The 23,173-nt window shown below is 41.6% G+C and overlaps 1 protein-coding gene across 4 annotated transcripts in view; it reads right to left on the minus strand.

Moving 5' to 3' along the window:
- The window catches only part of LOC138975559 (oxysterol-binding protein 1-like), a 99,679-nt gene that overhangs the window by 28,345 nt on the left and 48,161 nt on the right, over positions 1-23,173 (minus strand). For all 4 annotated transcript variants that reach the window (XM_070348271.1, XM_070348272.1, XM_070348270.1 and 1 more), the window contains 2 exons: positions 8,992-9,097; positions 2,041-2,167 (listed from right to left, as the gene is read on the minus strand). In XM_070348271.1, the coding sequence (XP_070204372.1) occupies positions 2,041-2,167; positions 8,992-9,097 (233 nt within the window). The remainder of the gene's footprint in view (positions 1-2,040; positions 2,168-8,991; positions 9,098-23,173) is intronic.

Genomic DNA, 23,173 nt, shown 5'->3' on the forward strand with positions numbered 1-23,173 from the left:
GTATTCAGATTGATTTAATCTATGACATGATTTAACTGTACATGCCTGAAGTTATCCATAATCCTGACAGGCAGCGACTCCTTTCGTTAGTTTTCCTTCTGTTCCTGAATTTCTCCTGACATACAAGGCAAAGGCAGCAGTCTTTTGTCTTCAAGAGAAGTACCTCTTTTTCTTCTGCATATCACAGTACCTTCTTCTTCATTACCTTCCTCGCTCTTGCCTTAGATGGAAAAGACTCAAAAACACTGCACTTAACAAGCCTTAGCTTTAACAAAGAAGTGTTTGCTGTTCTGCTTGCTGATTTCTCTGAAAATATTTAAACAAAAGTTGTGAACAGAATGCATGCTGCATGCAAAACACCTTCACCTGCCTGCTTTTCCTTCGAGATGTTGCCAGGTGTTGTTGAACTGCCGTCTGCAGGTTTCTGCTTTCTATGTTTTTTCTTCTTCTTGTGCTTACCATTTTCTTCCTGTTGGGCATCGTGAAAAATGAAACTACAGTCCCCATGTTTTCTTGATGTAGGGTGTAATTAATAACACCCTTGTGATTGAGAGTTACAACCTCCTTTATTTTTAGGATCTGAGTGATGGCACAAACCATTTTCCAACATGGTATGTCTAGTTACCAGAACAAATCTTGATTCTCACAAAAACCAGTCCCTGCTTCTTGGAAATTTTACCAGTCAAGCAAAATCTATAAAACAGTGATTCCATTGTATTTGTCAAAAACAAACCACTCAAATGACATATCAACCACTATAGCATACTCTCATACATGAATGACCAGTTACCACATTCATTTCCAGTATTCTTAAATATTCACCAGTAAAATACTGAATATTTCTGGCTTCTGTGACTCCTGGAAGACATTGTCATGATGCTTGATTTTTCTTTTCCCGCAGACCTCAGAGACGTGACTATTCTTGTTCACTCTCGGTCAGATTGGATTGCTATGCTATGTTTATACCTTGAAATATTTAACACAGCTTTTTCCATGGACATCACCCAGCAACCTATTTTACTGTAGTTATTCCAAAACGGCTCGCAGACTTCAGTAGACATAACCAGAAAATTCTGGAACGCTGAAGAAGAAGAACTACCGGTTCATTTCTTCTCAAGCACAATGCGTTTACTTGCTTTCCCTCTTCTCTTTTTTTGTCTTCTGAAGATTTATTTCACCGTTTGGTCTTCCTGAAGACAGCCAAGACAATAAGCCGGCTGAATAGTAGATTCTTTGAGCTAGGCGTATAATTGACATTCTCTTGCAACTAAACTTTTAGGCTAAAAATGTCCTTGGTGTTACAAACTTTAAAAAGAAAAAGTTAAATCTATTCCTTTGGTTCTTCATGGATCATCTTGTCTTGCTGTAGGCGCAGGTCTCTCCATCAAGGGACATTTTCTTCCTTGAGCTCCTTTTGATGATTACAACAGAATGGAGTAACTATTGCCAAGGACTTCAATACAACTCATGAAGTAGACTTTTGATGCAAGCAGCTTTCTCTCATCTGACATTTCCATTAAGAAATAGCAAAAAATGGTGATTTTTTTGGTGTAAACCTTTTTTCCGGACTTGCCTGTTATTGCTTGTATGATGGAGAAAGACCAGGACCGAGGTAAAACAAAAAGAGGAAGGACAGAGATGGCAGGAGTTGTCTACCCTCTAAGGAAACAGTACAGGTCAGAGAACAGGGAATGGACTCTCCAGGCACTGATCGACTCACAAGCAAAAAACACAGCACAACACCACACACAGCTCTAAAGCAAAAACAGAAAATAACCTTTGTAAAATATTGCAGGCAGAGAATCTATAATAATCTGTACACATGGTATGCCTTAGAAGGAAATCTTCAGGGAATTCCAAAACTGTCATAATTATTCATAGCTCATAAATACACAATCTGGCAGCTCAAAAAAAGAAAACTACCTTCACAAAAAGATTCTACTGAATGCGACACCCATGATTCCATCTCTTCTTCAACGCCCCTCAAACTAAACATTCACTTTCATTCTTTTTGACATCAAGCACACACTGCCAACTTACCAATGTTTTCTTGGGTGAGTTTGCCTTTGTGGTGTAAACTCGCGCCTCATTGACACTACCCTCCGACTCGGATTCGCTGGACATGTCGTTGGCAACACTGTCCATGCTCATGTCGCTGCCTGTCCTCCTGAAAATAATGTAAAGAGTCAAGTGAAATGACAATCATAACAGAAATTATACATTTTTCCATCTGCATACAGTGGAACCCCCCTTTTAAGACCACCCAGTTTAAGACTTCCTCCATTTTAAGACCCTGCTTTTTCACATTTTCTCTTCGTAACCTCTGTAAATTTACCTCCGTTTTAAGACTCCCTCCTTTTTAAGACCTGATTTTCTCAGATTTTTGAAGGTCTTAAAAGGGGGGTTCCCCTGTGTTATCTTTCTTTCAAACATAACTCCCTCCTTCCAATTAAGTCAGCTTTATTCAATTCAACCATTGGTGATCTGTTTGTAAAGTCACAAAGAATGAATAGAACCTCAATGCTATTGTTGCCGGCTCTTATGTGTGGGAGTTGCTTCCAGTTTGACCTTTACGGTGTCTCACTTTGATAGGGTCACAAAATGACAAATGAAACAATTTCATTCCTGCTTTCCAGTCTTAAATGCTAACTCAATCATTGCAGGCATTCTTTAAATGCTAACTCAATCATTGCAGGCATTCTTTAAATGCTAACTCAATCATTGCAGGCATAACTCAATCATTGCAGGCATTCTTTAAATGCTAACTCAATCATTGCAGGCATTCTTTAAATGCTAACTCAATCATTGCAGGCATTCTTTAAATGACACCAACAAAATGTGAGTACATGTATTTGCATCTTAAATATTTTCTTTGGATGTCAGAGTACACAGGCTTCCCATAAATAATGGCCCTACCATAGATCCTTTAGGTAATCAAGCAACTGTTGCCAACAATGATTTATAATCTTCCGGAATGATTCACACCTAAGGTACAGGGAACATGTGCATTGTGTGAGTGGGTTACTAAGATACAAACTTGGCATTAAATGCTAGGAGAATGGTGATGTATACAGATAATGATTTTAGGCACAGACACAGAAAAAAAAGAAGGATAAGAAGGATAGGACGAGTCTGTCATAGTGTGTAAATCAGTGTATGGATACAAGTTTGGCATTTGATGCCTGGAGAATGATGATGCATACCAAGGGCAATTTTTATTAAGAAGAAAAATTACAACAAATAAGAAGACAGAAAAAGGTAATTTAAAAAAACAAGAAGTAAAAGAAGAAGAAGAAAGGGAAGAGACAGGAGAAAAACAATCACAATGTGCAGAACAGTGTATGGGTAGGGACAGATCTCAGTAAGGTTCAGACTCAGAGATAAATATCATTTGCTGGCAGTCAGCCGTTTCCTCTACTCTGCCCATTATTTCCTGCCATTGTCACAGGGAAAGTCCACATGCTGAGGCAATCACAAGACCAGCAAAGGTCACAGACTGTCATTACCCCATTGCTCTGAAGCCAATGATAACATTTCCTGAGTGAGCGATGTGGAGTTAGAAGGTGAGTGAAGTGACCCGTGGAGAAATTACATAGAGATCAGCTGCTGCTGATGCATTCTCAAACAACCCATTCATCATCTCTACATGTCCACATTACTACATAAAACTTCTGAACTTTCCTTCACGGGATTCCTTGCTGCTGCATTCTCAAAGACAGAATCAATCTATAAAAGTTTAATGTGTTTCTCTCATATCGATGAAACTCCACAAAACACTGTCCCTTAAAGATGCTGCACTTTCAGAGAATAAATCGAATACTCAGGTTAACTTTTTTTTCTTTTTTTTTCTTTCTATTTCATGCAGATTTGAACAACAGATGCATCATCATTCCTACATTTACAGTTGACTACATTAAACTTCTTTCATGCTAATGTTTTTGTGGCGTTTTTTCTCCCCTCTGCATCAAGGTTTGGGTTTGAACTCCAGGGATCTCTCACCCTCTCTCTCTTAACTCTATTTCTCTCTCTTCTCTCTCTCTACAACTTGTCTCAAATGCTAAACAATTTTTTTTTAAATCCTGCTCTTCCCGTGATCATTGATTGTGATTTGGCCTCTGGCAGTGTAAGACTGCCTTTCTTCGTGCACCCTTGAGTGAACCAAGTGTTTACATGGCTGAGTGAACCAAGTGCACAACACGCATAGATATATTGTATGTGCATGTTTTGCAAGTTAAAACACAGTCCTTCCCTGTGACATGTGACCACTTCAGCAAAACAAGCGCTTGCTTGCGAAATTCTCTATTTTCATCTCACTGTCTGTTTTTCAGACCTAGTCAGTAGTGCTATTATCTCTAAAACTTAGAATCTCGTTGTCCGTCTGTCTCTCTCTCTCTCACACTCTCTCTCTCTCTCTTTCTCTCTCTCTCTCTCTCTCACACACACACACAAACACTCTCCTTCTCAAGTTTGCATGTACGATTTTTCCTTGACCTCAAGGGAAAAGAAGGGGGGGGGGCGCTCGCCCAGTTCAACGAACCTAGCCAATGTCCTCTAAGTTGCACGACAACACACGCCAAAACAAAAGCCCTCAACTCCCTGCTGAGTACATGTTTTGTGGCAAACGCAAACGCCGATATATATTCTGCCTCTTGTGTCGTATTCTTTAGCGGCTTTCTGAACACTTTTCGCAAATAACGACGAACACTAACACCGGTCAGTACTAGGTCAACGCACCACAGCGATGCTGTCATGGGAGCAGACAAAAAGAAAAGTTAGTTAGACTCGCTGGGCAAAATGTCGTCAATTAATCATGACGGCATGCATTGACCGCGTGCCTAATCAACCGTTGCATGTTTCCTTGCAAACCCTCTGGTAGTTGCTGACTCAAGGACATTCTCATCTTAGTTTTCTTTCCTCCACACTTCTAGCTTTTAAGCTTCTGTTGCTAATACAAATGAGTCCGTGCAGCAACCACGAAGCGCTGATAATTCAGCTAGCGGGTTGGGAAGAAAGAATCAAGCTTAGAAAAGAATGAACGAATGAATTTTTGTAAAGACAACATTCTGCAAACTGCAGAGCTCTCTCTCTCTCTCTCTCTAGTGCCATCATTAAAAAAACGTGTTTTAATGTATTTCTGAAATTTTATAATTGATGAATTAAAACTGCATATTATCACTGTAATGCTAACCACTTTTGTAAGGGGATGTGGGCTTAAACAAGTAAATATTTGACTTTGTCTCTCTGGCGTGCACCTCCCACTCACCTCTGTACTAATATTTCAAGCTTAAAGTGCATCTAAACCCCTTTTTTCAATCTACAATTCTTATTACCAATGCAAACATACACTTAGATATCTTCCATCCATTCCACGATAAAAAAAAAGAGCCACTACCGGACCTAAATAGTTTTAAAGAAACCATAAAAACTACCCCCCAAAAAACGCGACTTTCAGTTCTTGAGGAAACTCCAACACTGACTGGCAAATGGCGATATTCCCGTCACTTGCAGTCATGGTCAAACATTTGCTCTCAGCGCCTTTCAAGTCACCAGCAGAGCGATCCAATCCTCTGACGAATCGAGCGCTTCCAGTCAGTTTTGTCACTGTCAGCGAGCAAGGGTAAATCCTCCTTACCGTGATCTCTACACGCAAGAGCTTGCGTGGGTACCGCTCCCCCCCCCCCCCCCCTTCCATCTCTCTCTCCGAAACTGAAAATTGGACTGAATCAACAAGAGACTGACCCCTGCCTGTTGGCAGACTGCAACACCAGCCTCTCAAGCTGACAACGTAACAGAATGCACACAACTGTTTGTTTTAGAAAATGGCGAACAGGGCAACAACACTTCTTATCCAAGCAAAGATGTTCTACCACAAAGACTGTCCTCACGAGTGTTTTTGCACAGTCCCACTCTACACAAACGTAACTGAGTCTATTTCAACATGACCAGAGCACGTGCTCTTCTCGGACTTGGCAATGAAAAGGGAACCTTGCCAGAACGATATTGACCCAGTTGCCTTCGGAAGAACCTACCCCTAACCCACTTACCAGAGGAATGAGTGTGGGGGTGGGGGGGAGAGGGAAGTGGGTTTGAAGGGTGCGGTAGGGGTGAATTGGAGGCGAAGTACAAAAGGCAAACGGAGGGGCCGGGGTCGTTATGGGAGGTTCCACTGTAGTAGGTTAGGAAAAGACCAAGAGGATGAAAAAGGCAAGATATTTCCTCTGACAGGGGGGTGGGGGTAAGGGTTAGAAAAACTGATGGTGAAATCGAAGGCAAGCGCAACACCGAATAGATGGGACGAGGGAGGGTAGGTGATTTTCTCCGAGCGGTTTTCAGCTCGCCTGAGGAAATAACGTTCTTTCTTTCTTTATTTGGTGTTTAACGTCGTTTTCAAGGAAATAACGTTTTTCATCAGGTTGGCCAAACACGGCCAATAAAGGGGCTCATCAAAGCGGCGACAAAAATCCCAACCTTGGATGCAGCTGTTTTGAGAGCAAAGCTTTTATTGTCTGCTGGCTCAGGCAAGAGAATCAACACACATCAACAAAGAAGCAGACGATATGGTGTGATGAAGAGATGCCTCGAGGCTGTGCTGCGGTTTGGGACATTTTTGTCTGGCTGAGCTTTCTACACAATGCAAATTTTCTCGCATGGAAAAGAGATAGTGAACTGGACCTGAAAACGGTCTCATAATAACTATCAGGTCCATGATCATAGTCCTTCTTTCAACTAGTCCTTGCTTATCTACAAAACACATGTACACAACTCAGAGAGAGAGAGAGAGAGAGAGAGAGAGAGAGAGAGAGAGAGAGAGAGAGAGAGAGAGAGAGAGAGAGAGAGAGAGAGAGAGAGAGAGAGAGAGAATGTGTACGCCAAGATTCGGGGGGTGGGGGGGGGGGGGTGGTTTGAAAAAATGTCTAATCTCTACGAACTAACTCAATAAACTCGATCCGATGAAGGTGTGTGTCTGATTCTAAACTTCACGATCAGGCAAGTGGCAAATCACTGGCAAGTATCATTTAGCTGGGCTTTTTCCCTGTTCGCCGTCTCAGCCTAACTATACGCTGGAGTCTGATGCTGCGCTGTACCAAAATATCCTCTTATACTAGTTATAGCGTAGCACTGAGCCGTGCGAAGAATGTCCTTTCTGATCTACGCCCTACCTCCTTCACAATGGACTAATATCCTAAAACTCACAAAGCCTACCAAATGAAAACAAAGCGCCAACTAATAATAATAATAATAATGCAAACTTTTATAGCGCTATTCTAGAAAAATGTCTACTCTTAGCGCTTTACAATACATACATCGACAAGCATACTATACACGCACAGGCAAAGAAACCGACCAAACATAACCAACAAACTATACATGCACAGGCAAAGAAAGCGACCAAACATACAATACACGCACAGGCAAGATAACGACCAAACATAAACAAACATACTATGACCAAACATAACCAACATACTATACGCGCGCAGGCAAAGAGAACAATCAGCACATGTAATAATTACTGACAACTAATAATGCAGGCATACAATGACAGTCCAATACACAGCCTAAGCACAAGAACCACAGTAGGCTTCTATATAAAAACGTGTCAACGGTACTATTTACACACACACAAACAGTGCTGACACAAAGCGCAGAAAATACCCTGGCAATGCGGACATTTAGACGAATCTACAAGCCAAAGCGAATGATATTGATTATAGTTTTTACAAGTCTGCGGTTCCTGCACTGAAATGCCAGCGCGGCTTGTGTGCAAGCTACCAAATAAAAACTCCACAAACGTGCACTTGAAGCGTTAATCAAGCTAGATCTTTGTTGGAAGGAAATATCAGCAAAGGGGAAATCCGATAATACAAATTTCGGATGCTCGAGGTTTTGTAAATGTTCATTTGCCGCTCCGTTCCGTGACCGCCAAAGCCTGTACTGTATAATTATCTAGTGCGATGCGACAGATCTGCGTTCGAGGATATTTTTACACAATAAAAACACAACAGACTAAAACGCAAATAAACCAGAGCTTATGAAATAACACTTTCAATGCAAATGAAATACTAAAATACAGCAGAAAGCTAAAAAAAAAACTAGTGCAAGAGATATCCTTGCGAATCTTTGTTAAACACGAGAGTCTCTCATGAAAACAAAATGAAAAAACACGTTTACAAAGATCTGTTGCTCAAAAGCTTTCAAAGTAAACAAAGACAGTAATTCACAACTAACACTGGATATGGAGAGCGGGGATTTATGTTTGTTTAATCGTCCTCCCAAATTTTGAAACTGATATCTCATTCCCCAGCATTCACACATAGACTTACGCGCATCATACACTTTGGATCTAACTTACCCTCCAAATAGAAATCGTGAAAAACGGATACCCGGTCTCCCTGTGGTTCCACTTGTGTTCCCCATTTTTAACTCGTTGGCGGCCATTTACTTCACCCCAAATCATTAAAGAAGCGGTCCATTGGTCCTTATTTTGGGATTGTATTTGATAACCAATCGAATACAACCTTTTAGGCGCTTTCGGCTAAAAGGAAACAGGGGAAAGAACTCGGCGCTAAGCTTAAGTACTGTTTGTTTCACACCATTGGATCAAAGACCAAACGTCTTGGATCATTTACAATAGACGGATCCAATAAGACATCACCCACTCTTCATACCGAGCTGACCAGCTGGATTGAATACTACCTGCCACATCGAAGAAAACACATGGTGTCTAATTACGACATCCAATCCTTCTTTTTATGCGTGTGCTTTTCTGTAGCTCTCTTTTGGACGAACAAATCAGCGAGGAAGTGGATTCCGAATGGTTTTACCACGTGTGTTTGTTTAGCAAGGACGTTGACATCCCTACCGAACGTCTTCAACGGACACATATTACGCTTATAACAAACGCGCGCGCGCAATGAGAGCTTGGGTTGGGGCATCGGCATGATTGCACAGGGATGGGTGGGGGTGGGCCAGGTTGAGAGCTTGACTCACCTGTGCAGCTTGTCCTTGCTGTGTGGCAGCGCTACTTCAAACTCCTGCTCCACCTGGTGATCCAAGGCGTCGAAGAAGTCTTCATCATCCGAGGCAAAGCCCTCTGCTGCAACACACACAACAAAAACACGGCGCATCAGCATCATGTGAATGAAGAACGAAGTGTGGTTTAGGTTCAACTGAAAGTGAAACTGTTTCAACAAACATTGCAGCTGAAACATACCCGGTAAATACTGCATTACACATGGTGGACAATCAAACACAGAGACTGGCAGAAAACTTCAACGTTCAACTTATTTGATCGTGAAACATTAGTGAACACGGAATAGCAAAGCCAGTAAGAGCAATCAATGTATTTGTTTTTCACACACACTGGACTAGTCTAGCATTAGAGAGATGGGGGTGGGGAAGGGGGTAGAGGCGCAAAGAGAAGACGCAATGCGAAATTACTAACATTACAGACTCAGCAATTAAACGAAGACATTCTCTCATTCTCTCTCTCCTTCTGATATTATATATATTACTTAGGGGAAGGGCCCTTAATATGGACCACTTTTTGTTTATTGCTGATAACTAGCTTGTTTTCTTGCGAAGAAGTTTCATTTTGTGGTTGGTAGTCCTTCTCTCTTAGTTTAACAGTTAGGCCTAATTAGAGTGAAATAGCTTTGATAGACCTTCAGCAAAAATTAAATACAGAAAATATCACTAATGGTCCATATTAGGAGCCTGGACGCCCAATATGGACCAGTGAAGCGGCCTTCACGAATCACTGTAAAAAGCCCCCTATACTTCAAAATAACATGATAAAACTTAGTGTGCAAGTCAGACTAATTCAAATATGCTTTAGATTTAGCTGTTTCGGGTTGATGAGAGCATTTAATTTATTTGAAGCACACCAGGAAACCGAAGAAGCTTATCAAAAACAGAGTGAAAATAAGTGAAATTATCAACTTCCACAAAAAAAAGACTATTTTGTTATATTTTTTTGAAATCTCGAGGGCTAGTTATAGGTTATTTTCAGCAAGCTTCTTAATGAATTAATTAAAATTGCCTTAAGTTTTTATTTTCTTCGATTTGTTGAAATTGGTCCATATTAGGGGACTCACATATACTTTGAGGTTTTGCTATTATTTTTTGTTTGCAGTAGAAACTCGGGGTACACACTGTTAAAATGTAACAAATACTGTCTTAGCTGTCATATATAGCCATTTTTGTGTTATGAAAGCTTTGGCTGTGGACAGAAACGAGTCTGTTTTAGTCGGCAAATTTAGAGTGAACGCTGCCAAAAGTGAAAACAAGTCGCGTAAGGCGAAAATACAATATTTAGTCAAGTAGCTGTCGAACTCACAGAATGAAACTGAACGCAATGCCATTTTTCAGCAAGACCGTATACTCGTAGCATCGTCAGTCCACCGCTCATGGCAAAGGCAGTGAAATTGACAAGAAGAGCGTGGTAGTAGTTGCGCTAAGAAGGATAGCACGCGTTTCTGTACCTCTCTTTGTTTTAACTTTCTGAGCGTGTTTTTAATCCAAACATATCATATCTATATGTTTTTGGAATCAGGAACCGACAAGGAATAAGATGAAAGTGTTTTTAAATTGATTTGGACAATTTAATTTTGATAATAATTTTTATATATTTAATTTTCAGAGCTTGTTTTTAATCCGAATATAACATATTTATATGTTTTTGGAATCAGCAAATGATGGAAAATAAGATAAACGTAAATTTGGATCGTTTTATAAATTTTTATGTTTTTTTACAATTTTCAGATTTTTAATGACCAAAGTCATTAATTAATTTTTAAGCCACCAAGCTGAAATGCAATACCGAAGTCCGGGCTTCGTCGAAGATTACTTGACCAAAATTTCAACCAATTTGGTTGAAAAATGAGGGCGTGACAGTGCCGCCTCAACTTTCACGAAAAGCCGGATATGACGTCATCAAAGACATTTATCAAAAAAATGAAAAAAACGTTCGGGGATTTCATACCCAGGAACTCTCATGTCAAATTTCATAAAGATCGGTCCAGTAGTTTAGTCTGAATCGCTCTACACACACACACACACACACACACACACGCACAGACACACATACACCACGACCCTCGTTTCGATTCCCCCTCGATGTTAAAATATTTAGTCAAAACTTGACTAAATATAAAAAGCGAAAAAGCCTAACGGTTTTGAGGTTTCTGTTTCTGCAACTGTTTTGACATGTGCAACTTATCCAGAGAGGGTGAATAAAGCGAATAAAATTGTTTTGAGCGCTCTAGCGCCGTTAGTTTGTCAGAACAGGAGGTGGTCCATATTAGGAGCCGGTCCATATTAGGAGCCTTTCCCCTACTTTGATTTCTCTAGGTTCATCCATTTTCTCCCGTAGCCCCCTCCCCCTCCCCCCCCCCCCCCCCCCCTCGGCAGTACATACAAGAAAAATGTTCATTCAAAATGAACAGCGTCGATGCAATGTCCACCAAAGATTTATTTTGGGAAGTGTTAAAAGGTTAGGGTCAAAAGTCAATGAATTGCATGTTGTGCTGGATATATAAATTGTTTATTTCAGTCAATGCTTGCTATGAATTGATCAAACAGCCACAAGAAAAAACAAGTCGCGTAAGGCGAAATTACTACATTTAGTCAAGCTGTGGAACTCACAGAATGAAACTGAACGTAGTCCGCCGCTAGTGCAAAAGGCAGTGAAAGTGACGAGCCTGTTTGGCGCGGTAACGGTTGCGCTGTGCTTCATAGCACGCTTTACTGTACCTCTCTTCGTTTTAACTTTCTGAGCGTGTTTTTAATCCAAACATATCACATCTATATGTTTTTGGAATCAGGAACCGACAAGGAATAAGATGAAATAGTTTTTAAAACGATTTCGGAAATTTAATTTTGATCATAATTTTTATATTTTTAATTTTCAGAGCTTGTTTTTAATCCAAATATAACATATTTATATGTTTTTGGAATCAGAAAAGGATGAAGAATAAGATGAACGTAAATTTGGATCGTTTTATAATTTATTTATTTTTTTACAATTTTCAGATTTTTAATGACCAAAGTCATTAATTAATTTTTAAGCCACCAAACTGAAATGCAATACGGAAGTCCGGCCTTCGTCGAAGATTGCTTGGCCAAAATTTCAATCAATTTGATTGAAAAATGAGGGTGTGACAGTGCAGCCTCAACTTGTACAAAAAAGCCGGATATGACGTCATAAAAGACGTTTATAAAAAAATTAAAAAAAAAAACGTCCTGGAATATCATTCCCAGGAAGTCTCATGTCAAATTTCATAAAGATCGGTCCAGTAGTTTAGTCTGAATCGTTCTACACACACAGACAGACAGACAGACAGACACACACACACACAAACACACACACACACACACACAAACACACACACACACACACACACACACACGCACATACACCAAGACCCTCGTCTCGATTCCCCCCTCTATATTAAGACATTTAGTAAAAACTTTTTAATTAAAAAATAGAGCTTGTTTGAAACAGGTAGAAAGGAAGAGTTGATATTGCAATATCTGTACGTGGGAATGTGGTGAAAAAGAGTGCTAAAAGTAGTAAGTCGGCCTCAGATCCATTTCAAATATTTATTGCAGAAAAACAAAATACAAATTAAAAACAAAACCACAGAACCATTACCAGGCGTCATAGGAATGTTTGAAAACAATAGTTTTAATTTTACACTGTAAATACAGGAATCAGAATTAAACACCTCAAATTGGCACATGCATAATGAATCACCTGGAATTGCAACAGGGAGATACTGAAGTAATTGGAAACAAACACTTGAAATTGACAGAGAAACAATTGAAAATATATTACTGACATGAGCGTACAATATTTTAATGGAAGTGCATTTTTAGCACGAAGCATCCGCAGGAGGATGCACTAACAATTACATAGTGCCACAAAATGTGTACGGACATTTCACAACCGTGCATTATTAGCACAGAACACATACATGGGGGCGCACAAAACATTATTGTACCATGATGATGATCGGGATTGTTGAAGATCTTTTCTTGTGCAAGGCGCCCCTGTATGACCGCAACTGATCCAACCGGCCGCATCTGAACAAACGACGTCGAAACGGCGCGAAACACGTCCTCTCGGTTGGTCTCGGATTGACTCGGCTCCTCTCGGTCTTTTTTTGTGTGTGTCTTTTTTTCTTTTCCTTATGGTCGGAGTGGTATATTTATGTACATCTTAGATTAAAAAAAAACACCCGAAAGCTGTGTTTAATCGTTTCGCGTAAATTGTACATTTTTTTCAGCTTTGAAATTGTTTTGGCTTGGAGAGTCAGCGCGCTTTGGCTTGGAGACTAATTCTCCACAGGCACGTTCTTCCCAACCACAGATACCAGCGTCGTCCGCGACGCTGGAATAATCATTGTTCACCCTTTCCCCCTCCAAGCTCTCCTCCAAATTGCTGACTGTAACTCATCCAGTGTGTGTGATTAGGGCGGGAGAGAACGACAAACGAAGCGGGAAGTAATCACGGGATGAAAACGAAGCCCAAGGCACAGTGATAGGGGGCAAAAGTCTTGTCAATCGATCGCAGACTTTCTGTGTGTATTGCTGCTCGTCTCTTCTCCTCTGCCGGTCTAACTCTCCACCGGGTAGTAGTTATAGACATAGACAAAACGTGAGACGATCGAGGACTGCTACTGATCTGAAATTACTTCATCATCTCTATAATAAGCTTTCACACTCGCATCCAGTACCGACGCGCGGCTGTCGGATCCTTTCTTTTCTTTATTTAGTGTTTAACGTCGTTTTCAACCACGAAGGTTATATCGCGACGGGGAAAGGGGGGAGATGGGATAGAGCCACTTGTCAATTGTTTCTTGTTCACAAAAGCACTTATCAAAAATTTGCCCCAGGGGCTTGCAACGTAGTACAATGTATACCTTACTGGGAGAATGCACATTTCCAGTACAAAGGACTTAACATTTCTTACATACTCAACTCAACTCAACTCAACTCAAATTTTATTGGCTTCAATTTTCATAGAAGAATTTGTCTTGCGCTTGGGAGAAAGTAAGAGTATAACATATAAAAACAGCATTCATATCACATTTCATGTATCACACACAGTAATCACTAGTATAAGCCTACAATTATCACATTTGTACCTGTATCATACATGCAAATAAATAGTATCACATTTCCACGTATCACACACAATATATACATTACATAACATACAGCAAGCTTCCATCTCCCGCGCCCCCCCCCCCCTCCCACACATACATATCCTCGCACGTGCGTCGACTCCATACATACTGCTTGACTAAAATCTTTACAACAAGAAGGGCAAAGCCCATACGACTCACATGCTTGACCTTGACCTTTACATGACCTTGACCTTCAGGGTCAAGGTCAAATAACTAAACCTAGCAATGACATCATACACTAAGAACTGCTTTACACATTTTTCCTACCAAAATACATGTGACCTTGACCCAAGGTCAAGGTCATCCAAGGTCATGCAACACAAAGCTGTTAATTCAAGACATAGGAAGTACAATGGTGCTTATTGGCTCTTTCTACCATGAGATATGGTCACTTTTAGTGGTTCACTACCTTATTTTGGTCACATTTCATAAGGGTCAAAGCGACCTTGACCTTGATCATATGTGACCAAATGTGTCTCATGATGAAAGCATAACATGTGCCCCACATATTTTTTAAGTTTGAAACAGTTATCTTCCATAGTTCAGGGTCAAGGTCACTTCAAAATATGTATACAATCCAACTTTGAAGAGCTCCTGTGACCTTGACCTTGAAGCAAGGTAAACCAAACTGGTATCAAAAGATGGGGCTTACTTTGCCCTATATATCATATATAGGTGAGGTATTGAATCTCAAAAACTTCAGAGAAAATGGGAAAAATGGGAAAAATAGCTGTTTTTAGGCAACATTTATGGCCCCTGCGACCTTGACCTTGAAGCAAGGTCAAGATGCTATGTATGTTTTTTGGGGCCTTGTCATCATACACCATCTTGCCAAATTTGGTACTGATAGACTGAATAGTGTCCAAGAAATATCCAACGTTAAAGTTTTACGTTAAAGTTTTCCGGACGGACGGACGTCCGGACGGACGGACGGACGACTCGGGTGAGTACATAGACTCACTTTTGCTTCGCATGTGAGTCAAAAATTGACAATATTCTATACAAGAAACACTTAACAATGGTAAAAAGAGAAACAGAATCCGTTAGTCGCCTCTTACGACATGCTGGGGAGCATCGGGTAAATTCTTCCCCCTAACCCGCGAGGGGTCTGTCGGACCCATTTTCACCACACAGCAAAGGGAACGGCACTTCTACTTCCAGCGAAGCCTTGTCAATAACCCACACGAATAAAAACTGAACATCTCTTGCTTCCTTGCCCCAGAAGATCTGGCCCCTGCCCTCTCTCCTTACCCATGTCTGGGACCGATCGTTGCCAAAATTCGATACCACTTCCACTGGTGAGTTCTTTGTGCCGGACCCCGGTCCTAAACTGATAAAGTTAAAGGGCACTTGACTACTGCAGTGAATATTCGCTGCGCTCAGAGAAGAAAGTTCCAGTCATTTCCGCTATGGATCAAAACACGAACTTTAGATATAAAAGGATAGCAAGCGGCGATCTACACTTCCCGCGATTGTCTTTCATAACTGCATAAGCAACAGACACTACAGTTATTCGAAGAAGACCTCATAGTCGTTTAAAGTTTGAGAAGTTACAGCGAATAACGTCAAGATTAGAATGTAACATGTCAGGTGCAACGCCTCTGTGCACACCCAAACACCCATAAATAGCCTACATACTTATTTTGACACACTCATGTACATGTATCACTTGCCCAGGCTCTGGCCCTCTTAGCTGCAGCAGAATTCAAATTTGTATTGCCCCCCCCCCCCCCCCCCTCACTGAGATAGGCAAGCGCGCATACACACACACACACACACCACACACGCGGAAAGAGAGGACAGAAAGAGAGAGGGGACAGCAAAGCGTATTTATAACGGCTCGCTTCTTCCTGTTTCACCCACCCTTGTTACCGGAATATTTATGGGGGACGGTCGGTGGGGCAGAATGAGACCAAAAAACACAGAGGGGTAGAGATAAACTAAATGCGGTGAAAGCAGACTCGGGCAAAAAAGATCAATGCCATCAAGAAATGGATGGGTGGCGACTCGTGTGTGTGCCACCAAAACCCCCATTACGTGGTAAAGTGGATAGAACCTTCGGTCACTACGAAACCGACACTCACATTTATGTAATCAGCCTTTCTTTTCTCTGAGTTATCAAATGAAATATATAGTTACTCAACTTATAACTAAGATCTCTCTCTCTCTCTCTGTCTCTCTGTCTCTGTCTCTCTGTCTCTGTCTCTCTCTCTCTCTCTCTTTGCGTTAGTGTGTCACTGTGTGTGTGGGTGCGAGTATGCGTGGTTGTGTGTGTGTGTGAAAATCCCTTTAAACTCGATTGTGCTTCCTATTGCTGCACCGCTGCCACACTACATTTTTCATGCACAGACCCAGAGAAATGGTGATTCCGTGTCAAGCAACAGCCCCGGGCGTGGTGCAGCGGGTCGACACGCTGCGTCATGACTTGTGCTTACATTGCATAAACAAGATTTCACGTGCGCGTGCAGAAACCGATTGCACCTTTCTAGAGGAGGGGGGGGGGGGGGGGGGGGGGGGAGAGAGAGAGAGAAAAAAAACCCATCGACGCAGGAAATGTATACAATGCATTATCAAAATCTAAGGGAAACACAGAACGAGATCAATGCAGATTCAAGTCTCGGGTGACCCCCTGGGTTCTCCAGACAAAAATCATCTACAAGCAACCAACCCCATGATGTTTCCGGCAAACAAACAAAACCGGCATCAATTTTGACACGTAGCTTCGGGAACATACCCCTAATGGTTTTACCGTGAGGGCGTTAAACATTACTTATCATCGACGCGTAGCTTGGCTGTAGAGCCTTGTGTACATACAACAGTAAAGGGGAAATGAAACATGCGCAATTGAAATGCTTCGGGTTCCAATAACCATCATTTAAAGTTAGTGTGATCGCATCCTGATTGTCAACCGGCACGGTTGGCCTTAGTGGTAAGGCGTCCGCCCCGTGATCGGGAGGTCGTGGTTTCGAACCCCGGCCGGGTCATACCTAAGACTTTAAAATTGGCAATCTAGTGGCTGCTCCGCCTGGCGTCTGGCATTATGGGGTTAGTGCTAGGACTGGTTGGTCCGGTGTCAGAATAATGTGACTGGGTGAGACATGAAGCCTGTGCTGCGACTTCTGTCTTGTGTGTGGCGCACGTTATATGTCAAAGCAGCACCGCCCTGATATGGCCCTTCGTGGTCGGCTGGGCGTTAAGCAAACAAACAAACAAAATTCTGATTGTCCGCGTGCTTTTGTCTTTGTTCCGGCCACGTAATAATTAGTAATATACACGCGTTGCTTGTGTTCATGCCTAAGTTGTTACTGTCTGATGATTTAGGAGAATACATTTTTGTTGACACCAACCGAAGACGAACCAAACCAGTTACATACTACTCAGTCTAACCGTCCCTCAAAATGTTTTAACTCATTGTCTCCCAGGTACGGATATATCCGAACCCACTCATAATTATGGCTCTATCTGACCAGGTACGCATATATCCGCTCAGACTGTTAGCTTCAGTCGCTTCCTGTTACGTCCATCTAACGCCTGCATTCCAGCGTGTTGATACACAGTTCCTACACAGTTACTATAATTCTGAGTGACCTGCTGCAGCACAGCTGGTCTCGGCTAAAAAAAAACTTGTTCAACATAAGTGGGGTAAAAAGTGTTAAGCAATTAACAACGTGACCCAGAAGGAAAATAACACAAATTCGTTCTGTTCGACATCCTTTTTTCCTTCTCTGCAACACTTCGGAACCGCAGCAAGCGGAGGACGCAAAAGCACAGATGAGTAAAAGGTCTGACCCCGAAGACAGCTTCACCTCCCTCAGTTGCCAATTACTTCTCATGGATAGATAGTAAATCGATCACCAGCCTCGTCTAAGCACAAAGGGAACATCTACGAGCAAATGGTGGTCCTTTGGTAAAGACTGAAATTGCTCTCTGTATCGAATAGCACTCGGTCCATTTCAACTATAGTAGTCTTTGAGTTTGGACAAACATTGTTGCATTCACTTTGTAGTACTCCGACTATAAAAGTTGTATGTGTATTTGATCCCGACCTTTAAAGGAACCGTACAGAATCTCTGCGAATAAATAACCGCAGTAGGACGATGAAATGCGCCAAAATGGACCTAAACCAAGGACCTACATTCATGAACATTTAACTTCATTATACCTTATGAATTGTTGAGCTTATTCTCCTGAATCATCATACAGATCATTATCGCCCTGCCTCACTTAGTTATTACGTGGTCGATATTTTATGTGACAAACATTACTGTCAATAACAACGAAAGAAAGACTTCTGAAACCCAGACCCAAACTTTAAATCATTTGTTATATATACACACTAGCAATAACAGAGGCTTAGATCCACATTTCCAATCTAAAATAAACCGATTTTACCACATTCTCACCTGTGCCACAGCGGTTCTCTTTTACCAAGCCACGCAACGAACATACTGCGATACAAAATCCGTCAACGAACTCTTTTATACTCTCTTCCACAAAATAAACAGAAAATGGAACACCCATCAAAACCTTAAAAGTCCGCGTAAAATAGGACAACGAACAGAAATAACCCTGCAATCCATAAAAAAAAAAAATAGCCTTGAAATGAACTAAATACTCGAAAATTCAACAGCACCAAAAAAATAGCAGAGTCATCACAAAAAGGCCTGCTTTGCTTGTCTGCACACAATCTTGCCAGGAACATGGTCAGTGGGAAGAAAAAGAGACGGGGTGAGGTATGAGACGATGCGTTGGCACGCCAAGACAATCAATACCCTTAAAACCAAGCATTCCGAAGACAAACTGCCAGCACTGCAAACAGACAAACTGTCTTCTGCTTCGTGCGCTGTAATTCTTTATCTCTTCTTCTTCTTTAACAAACTGTGCAATTTTTGAATGTGTTCTTCTTCTTCTTCTTTTACAAACTGTGCAATTTTTGAATGTGTTCTTCTTCTTCTTCTTTTACAAACGGTGCAATTTTTGAATGTGTTCTTCTTCTTCTTTTACAAACTGTGCAATTTTTGAATGTGTTCTTCTTCTTGTTCATTTATAAACTGGGCACATTTTTGAATGCGTTCTTCTTCTTCTTCTGCTTTGTCCGAGTTCGATGGCTACAACGTGCTTCGTACTTTTACGAGTCGACTTTCACGTCACAAGGATGTCGTTTGGCGTCGGCATTTGGTGAAACGTTCTTCAAATCGCCGATGACTGTACCGTCATTTCGGCAGAATTGCCGAACTTTTTCCACGGCGATGTGAGAGGTGACGCAAAAGACTGTCTAACATTTCGGAACATTTCAAAACTTATGGTCATGAAAGTCCCTGCGTCCATGACCATCTTCTGCCTTCACCATTAAGTCAGCCATACTCCGTTTTCAGGGTTATCCTTTGTGTGTAAACCGGAAGGCTGTATCAAATCTTCATACTTTCAAGACGTTTCATCCAAGATCGTAAACAACTTTGATGATCTTTGCTAGGCCGCTGCTCTTTGGGAACAATCTGTCGCCCAGCCGACCACGAAGGGCCATATCAGGGCGGTGCTGCTTTGACATTTAACGTGCGCCACACACAAGACAGAAGTCGCAGCACAAGCTTCATGTCTCACCCAGTCACATTATTCTGACACCGGACCAACCAGTCCTAGCACTAACCCCATAATGCCAGACGCCAGGCGGAGCAGCCACTAGATTGCCAATTTTAAAGTCTTAGGTATGACCCGGGGTTCGAACCCACGACCTCCCGATCACGGGGCGGACGCCTTACCACAAGGCCAACCGTGCCGGTCGAGACATAGCCAGCTCTCGTTCTTTGAAGAATGACACGAAATTGACAAACTGAAGACAGGGACACCTGCCCCCTCACCACGCGTGCTTAAGGAGACACGACCTCAACGAAACAAAAACAAGACGATAGAGCTTCAACTTCCCTTCCGGAATTGGAGGCATGGTGTCAGAGAGAAAAAAACTTTTAAAAAAAAGATAAAAAAAGGAGGGTTTTTTTACCCAAAACTCGCGTTACAATAGAAATAATACTTTTGACGGGGGAGGGGGGAGAGAGAGAGAGAGAGAGACAAGATGGAGGTTCGATAATCGAGTTGTTCCCACCCAGAATATCGCTCTCAACCCACAAGGGAGAAGTCACTCGGATGCATGTTGGTGTCACACACATTTCACATGAAAAAGGATAGATTGATTTTTCTTTCCTGATCGCGGAAGCTTTCAGCGCTGAAGAAAAAAAGAAGAAAGAAAAAACTTGTAGCGCCGAAGAAAAAAAAGATAATTACACTATCAAATGTCGGCATTTAAAAAGGAAACCACAGCCTCACGAACTCAAAGCGCCTCGTTGATTTTCAGATTTAATTGACCCCATTTTTTTCGCTTTGATTTCCGAACCAATAGACATGTCGTACCTGCTATGCAAAACTTTATAATCATTTTCTTTTAATAAACAGCCGATATATTACACCCAGAAATCCACCACGCTAAATCTTGAAGTAAAGTTTAATAGAGGTTAAGGGACACGCCTCATACGACAAGCTTTCTGCTTGAGTGCGTGCCCTGGTCGTTTGATTGACATTCTTTCGTGACACTTAATTTGAATAAAACTGAGTTTAAATCAAAAGGAGGGGTGACGATGGAGGGGGTTGTGGAGAGTAATAATTGGAATGCACGTTGTTTCACAACGGACTCAGCCAGAATATGCGATAAGCCTCTGTGTAACTCCCAGTTTGATTTCTTTCACAGCCTACAGCCTCGTGCCAGAAATCCCCCTTTTATCAACCTAATCCTACCCATACACTTTTTCCTTTCGACTCCCTTTGATCCATTTTTGTAATGGCGTCCGTAAAACTAACGTATCTGCAGACATTGAGAGAGAGAGAGAGAGATTGATTGATTGATTGATTAAACTTTATTACAGAAGGATGGAGATTTTAGGCGTTGCCTAGTCTTACAATCTGTCCTTGCTAACTAACATGGAATACAAAACAGACATGAAAACATTATAAGAGCAAAAGAGGTTGACGGCAAAAAAAAAAAAAAAAAAAAAAAAAAAAAAAACCGTACATATGATAATAAATGGCATTTAAAGAGAGAGAGAGAGAGAGAAAGAGAGAGAGAGAGAGAGACAGAGACAGACAGACAGACAGACAGACAGAGACAGAGAGGGTCAGAGGCAGAGAGAGAGAGAGAGAGAGTGTGCGTGCGTGTGTGTTCGTGCGTGTTTTTCAGCGCGCTTACTTCAATCAAAACGACAGTAGCTTTCAACACACAGAAAGATGGTAGGGGAGGATGTCGGGCTTTTACTTCAAAACCAATTTCCGTAGAGCGACCTCTTTAAAGAGCGTATTGGTCGTGCAATTATTTCTTTAGTGCACTGACATGGTCGTTTATTTAAATTGGACACAATACGGAACTTCCTTTTACGGTAAATGTCTTGAGATGCCTGCATCGAGTAACCTGCAACATGACGTGCAACTCTTGATTTAAGCACGGATTTACACTCGTGTGAACTGAAACTAAAATGGAAAACACCTCCAGCGCAGTAGGGCTGTCATCACACATTTCATCCACAGGTGACAAGCGGTACTGACAAGGCGCACATTAATATGCACAAATACACATACCTTAGCTACTGCTTGTCGCAAAATCAGCAAATAATTTGCTGACATGGCTATACTTGTAAACCGGAGACCGTGCACTCATAAGACCACCGATAAACCAGGCGAATTTATTTGTTGGCCACAAGAAACACACACACACACACACACACACACACACACACACACACACACACACACACACACACACACACACACATTTTAATCGTAAAACGCGGTATATTTCGTTAAACGATAACTAGAGCGACAGTCTAAGTCTTACAGACAAAGGCACTTTGTTACATCACAGCCATAACGCGCACTAACCAAAACTGATAAAAGCATCAATTGACCGGATTCCGTTAATTCACTAAATTGTACGAGTAATATATCCAGCGGAATAAAATGTTGACACCTGCGACAGGCTCCAACAATCATGTAACAGAACAGAATACGTAGGGTGGCTGAGGACGAGACAAAGTCCACATCATGGTATGTAGGTCAACATCATGACGCACTAAGGGTCCCCTGTTCCAGGGACTATGTGTCATCAGTCATGTCAGTCCACTTCTTCTTCTTATTCGTCGTTCGCTATGTCAGTCCACTCAACCGTTATGTCCACGAATGACGTCAGACACCACTAAAACTAATCATTGTTCTAATCGTTGGAAGTGGTAGCCGCATGTTCCCAACGGTACAACTCTCAGATCAAAGGCACCCAGTTGTCCTTATACTCGGTACTAACTCGTGGTAGATGCTTTGGACTGCATTAATTTTGTCATCACTGTCATACGGTTTCCTTGTCGGGGGCTGAATTATTCAGTTAGTGTATGATAGGATTGTTGATCGTTCATTTCTTTGGATTATAACGTTTCGGCCCACACATCAAATTCTTTTTCTGTAAACGCTAAGCCTGAAACACTTTCTTCTCTTTTTTGTCTCTTTTATGTTTAAAACAAATTTTACAAAACTGTTGTATTAGTATGCGTGCCAACACCAGAAGACATACAACTTGGAGCACCCATAACTCACATAATAATGCACCATAATGCCACTCCGGACCGTTTCGCTGAGGTCGCAAACGGTTGGTGGCGCTCTGCAGTAACGCGCGCTTTCTTTTTCATAAATCTCCGTAAATTATGGAGCGATTCGTCTGGAATTCGTCAGAAGTATGTCCAAGTTCAGGCCGAAGGAAAGCGCACGAGACGGCTTAATGGATTATAACTCCGGCGTTTGCGTAGCAATTGGCTAGATGTTTTCCCCACAGATAAACCATAGGGATGGCATATGGCATGCGACATTTCAGGCAAATAATCCAATAAACACCGGAGTTATAAGCGATAAAAAGTGTGGCTAATGGATGAAGGGACAGACATACAGAGGCCTTC

This window comes from Littorina saxatilis, linkage group LG9 (genome assembly GCF_037325665.1).
Source record: "Littorina saxatilis isolate snail1 linkage group LG9, US_GU_Lsax_2.0, whole genome shotgun sequence".
NCBI classification, from domain to species: domain Eukaryota; kingdom Metazoa; phylum Mollusca; class Gastropoda; order Littorinimorpha; family Littorinidae; genus Littorina; species Littorina saxatilis.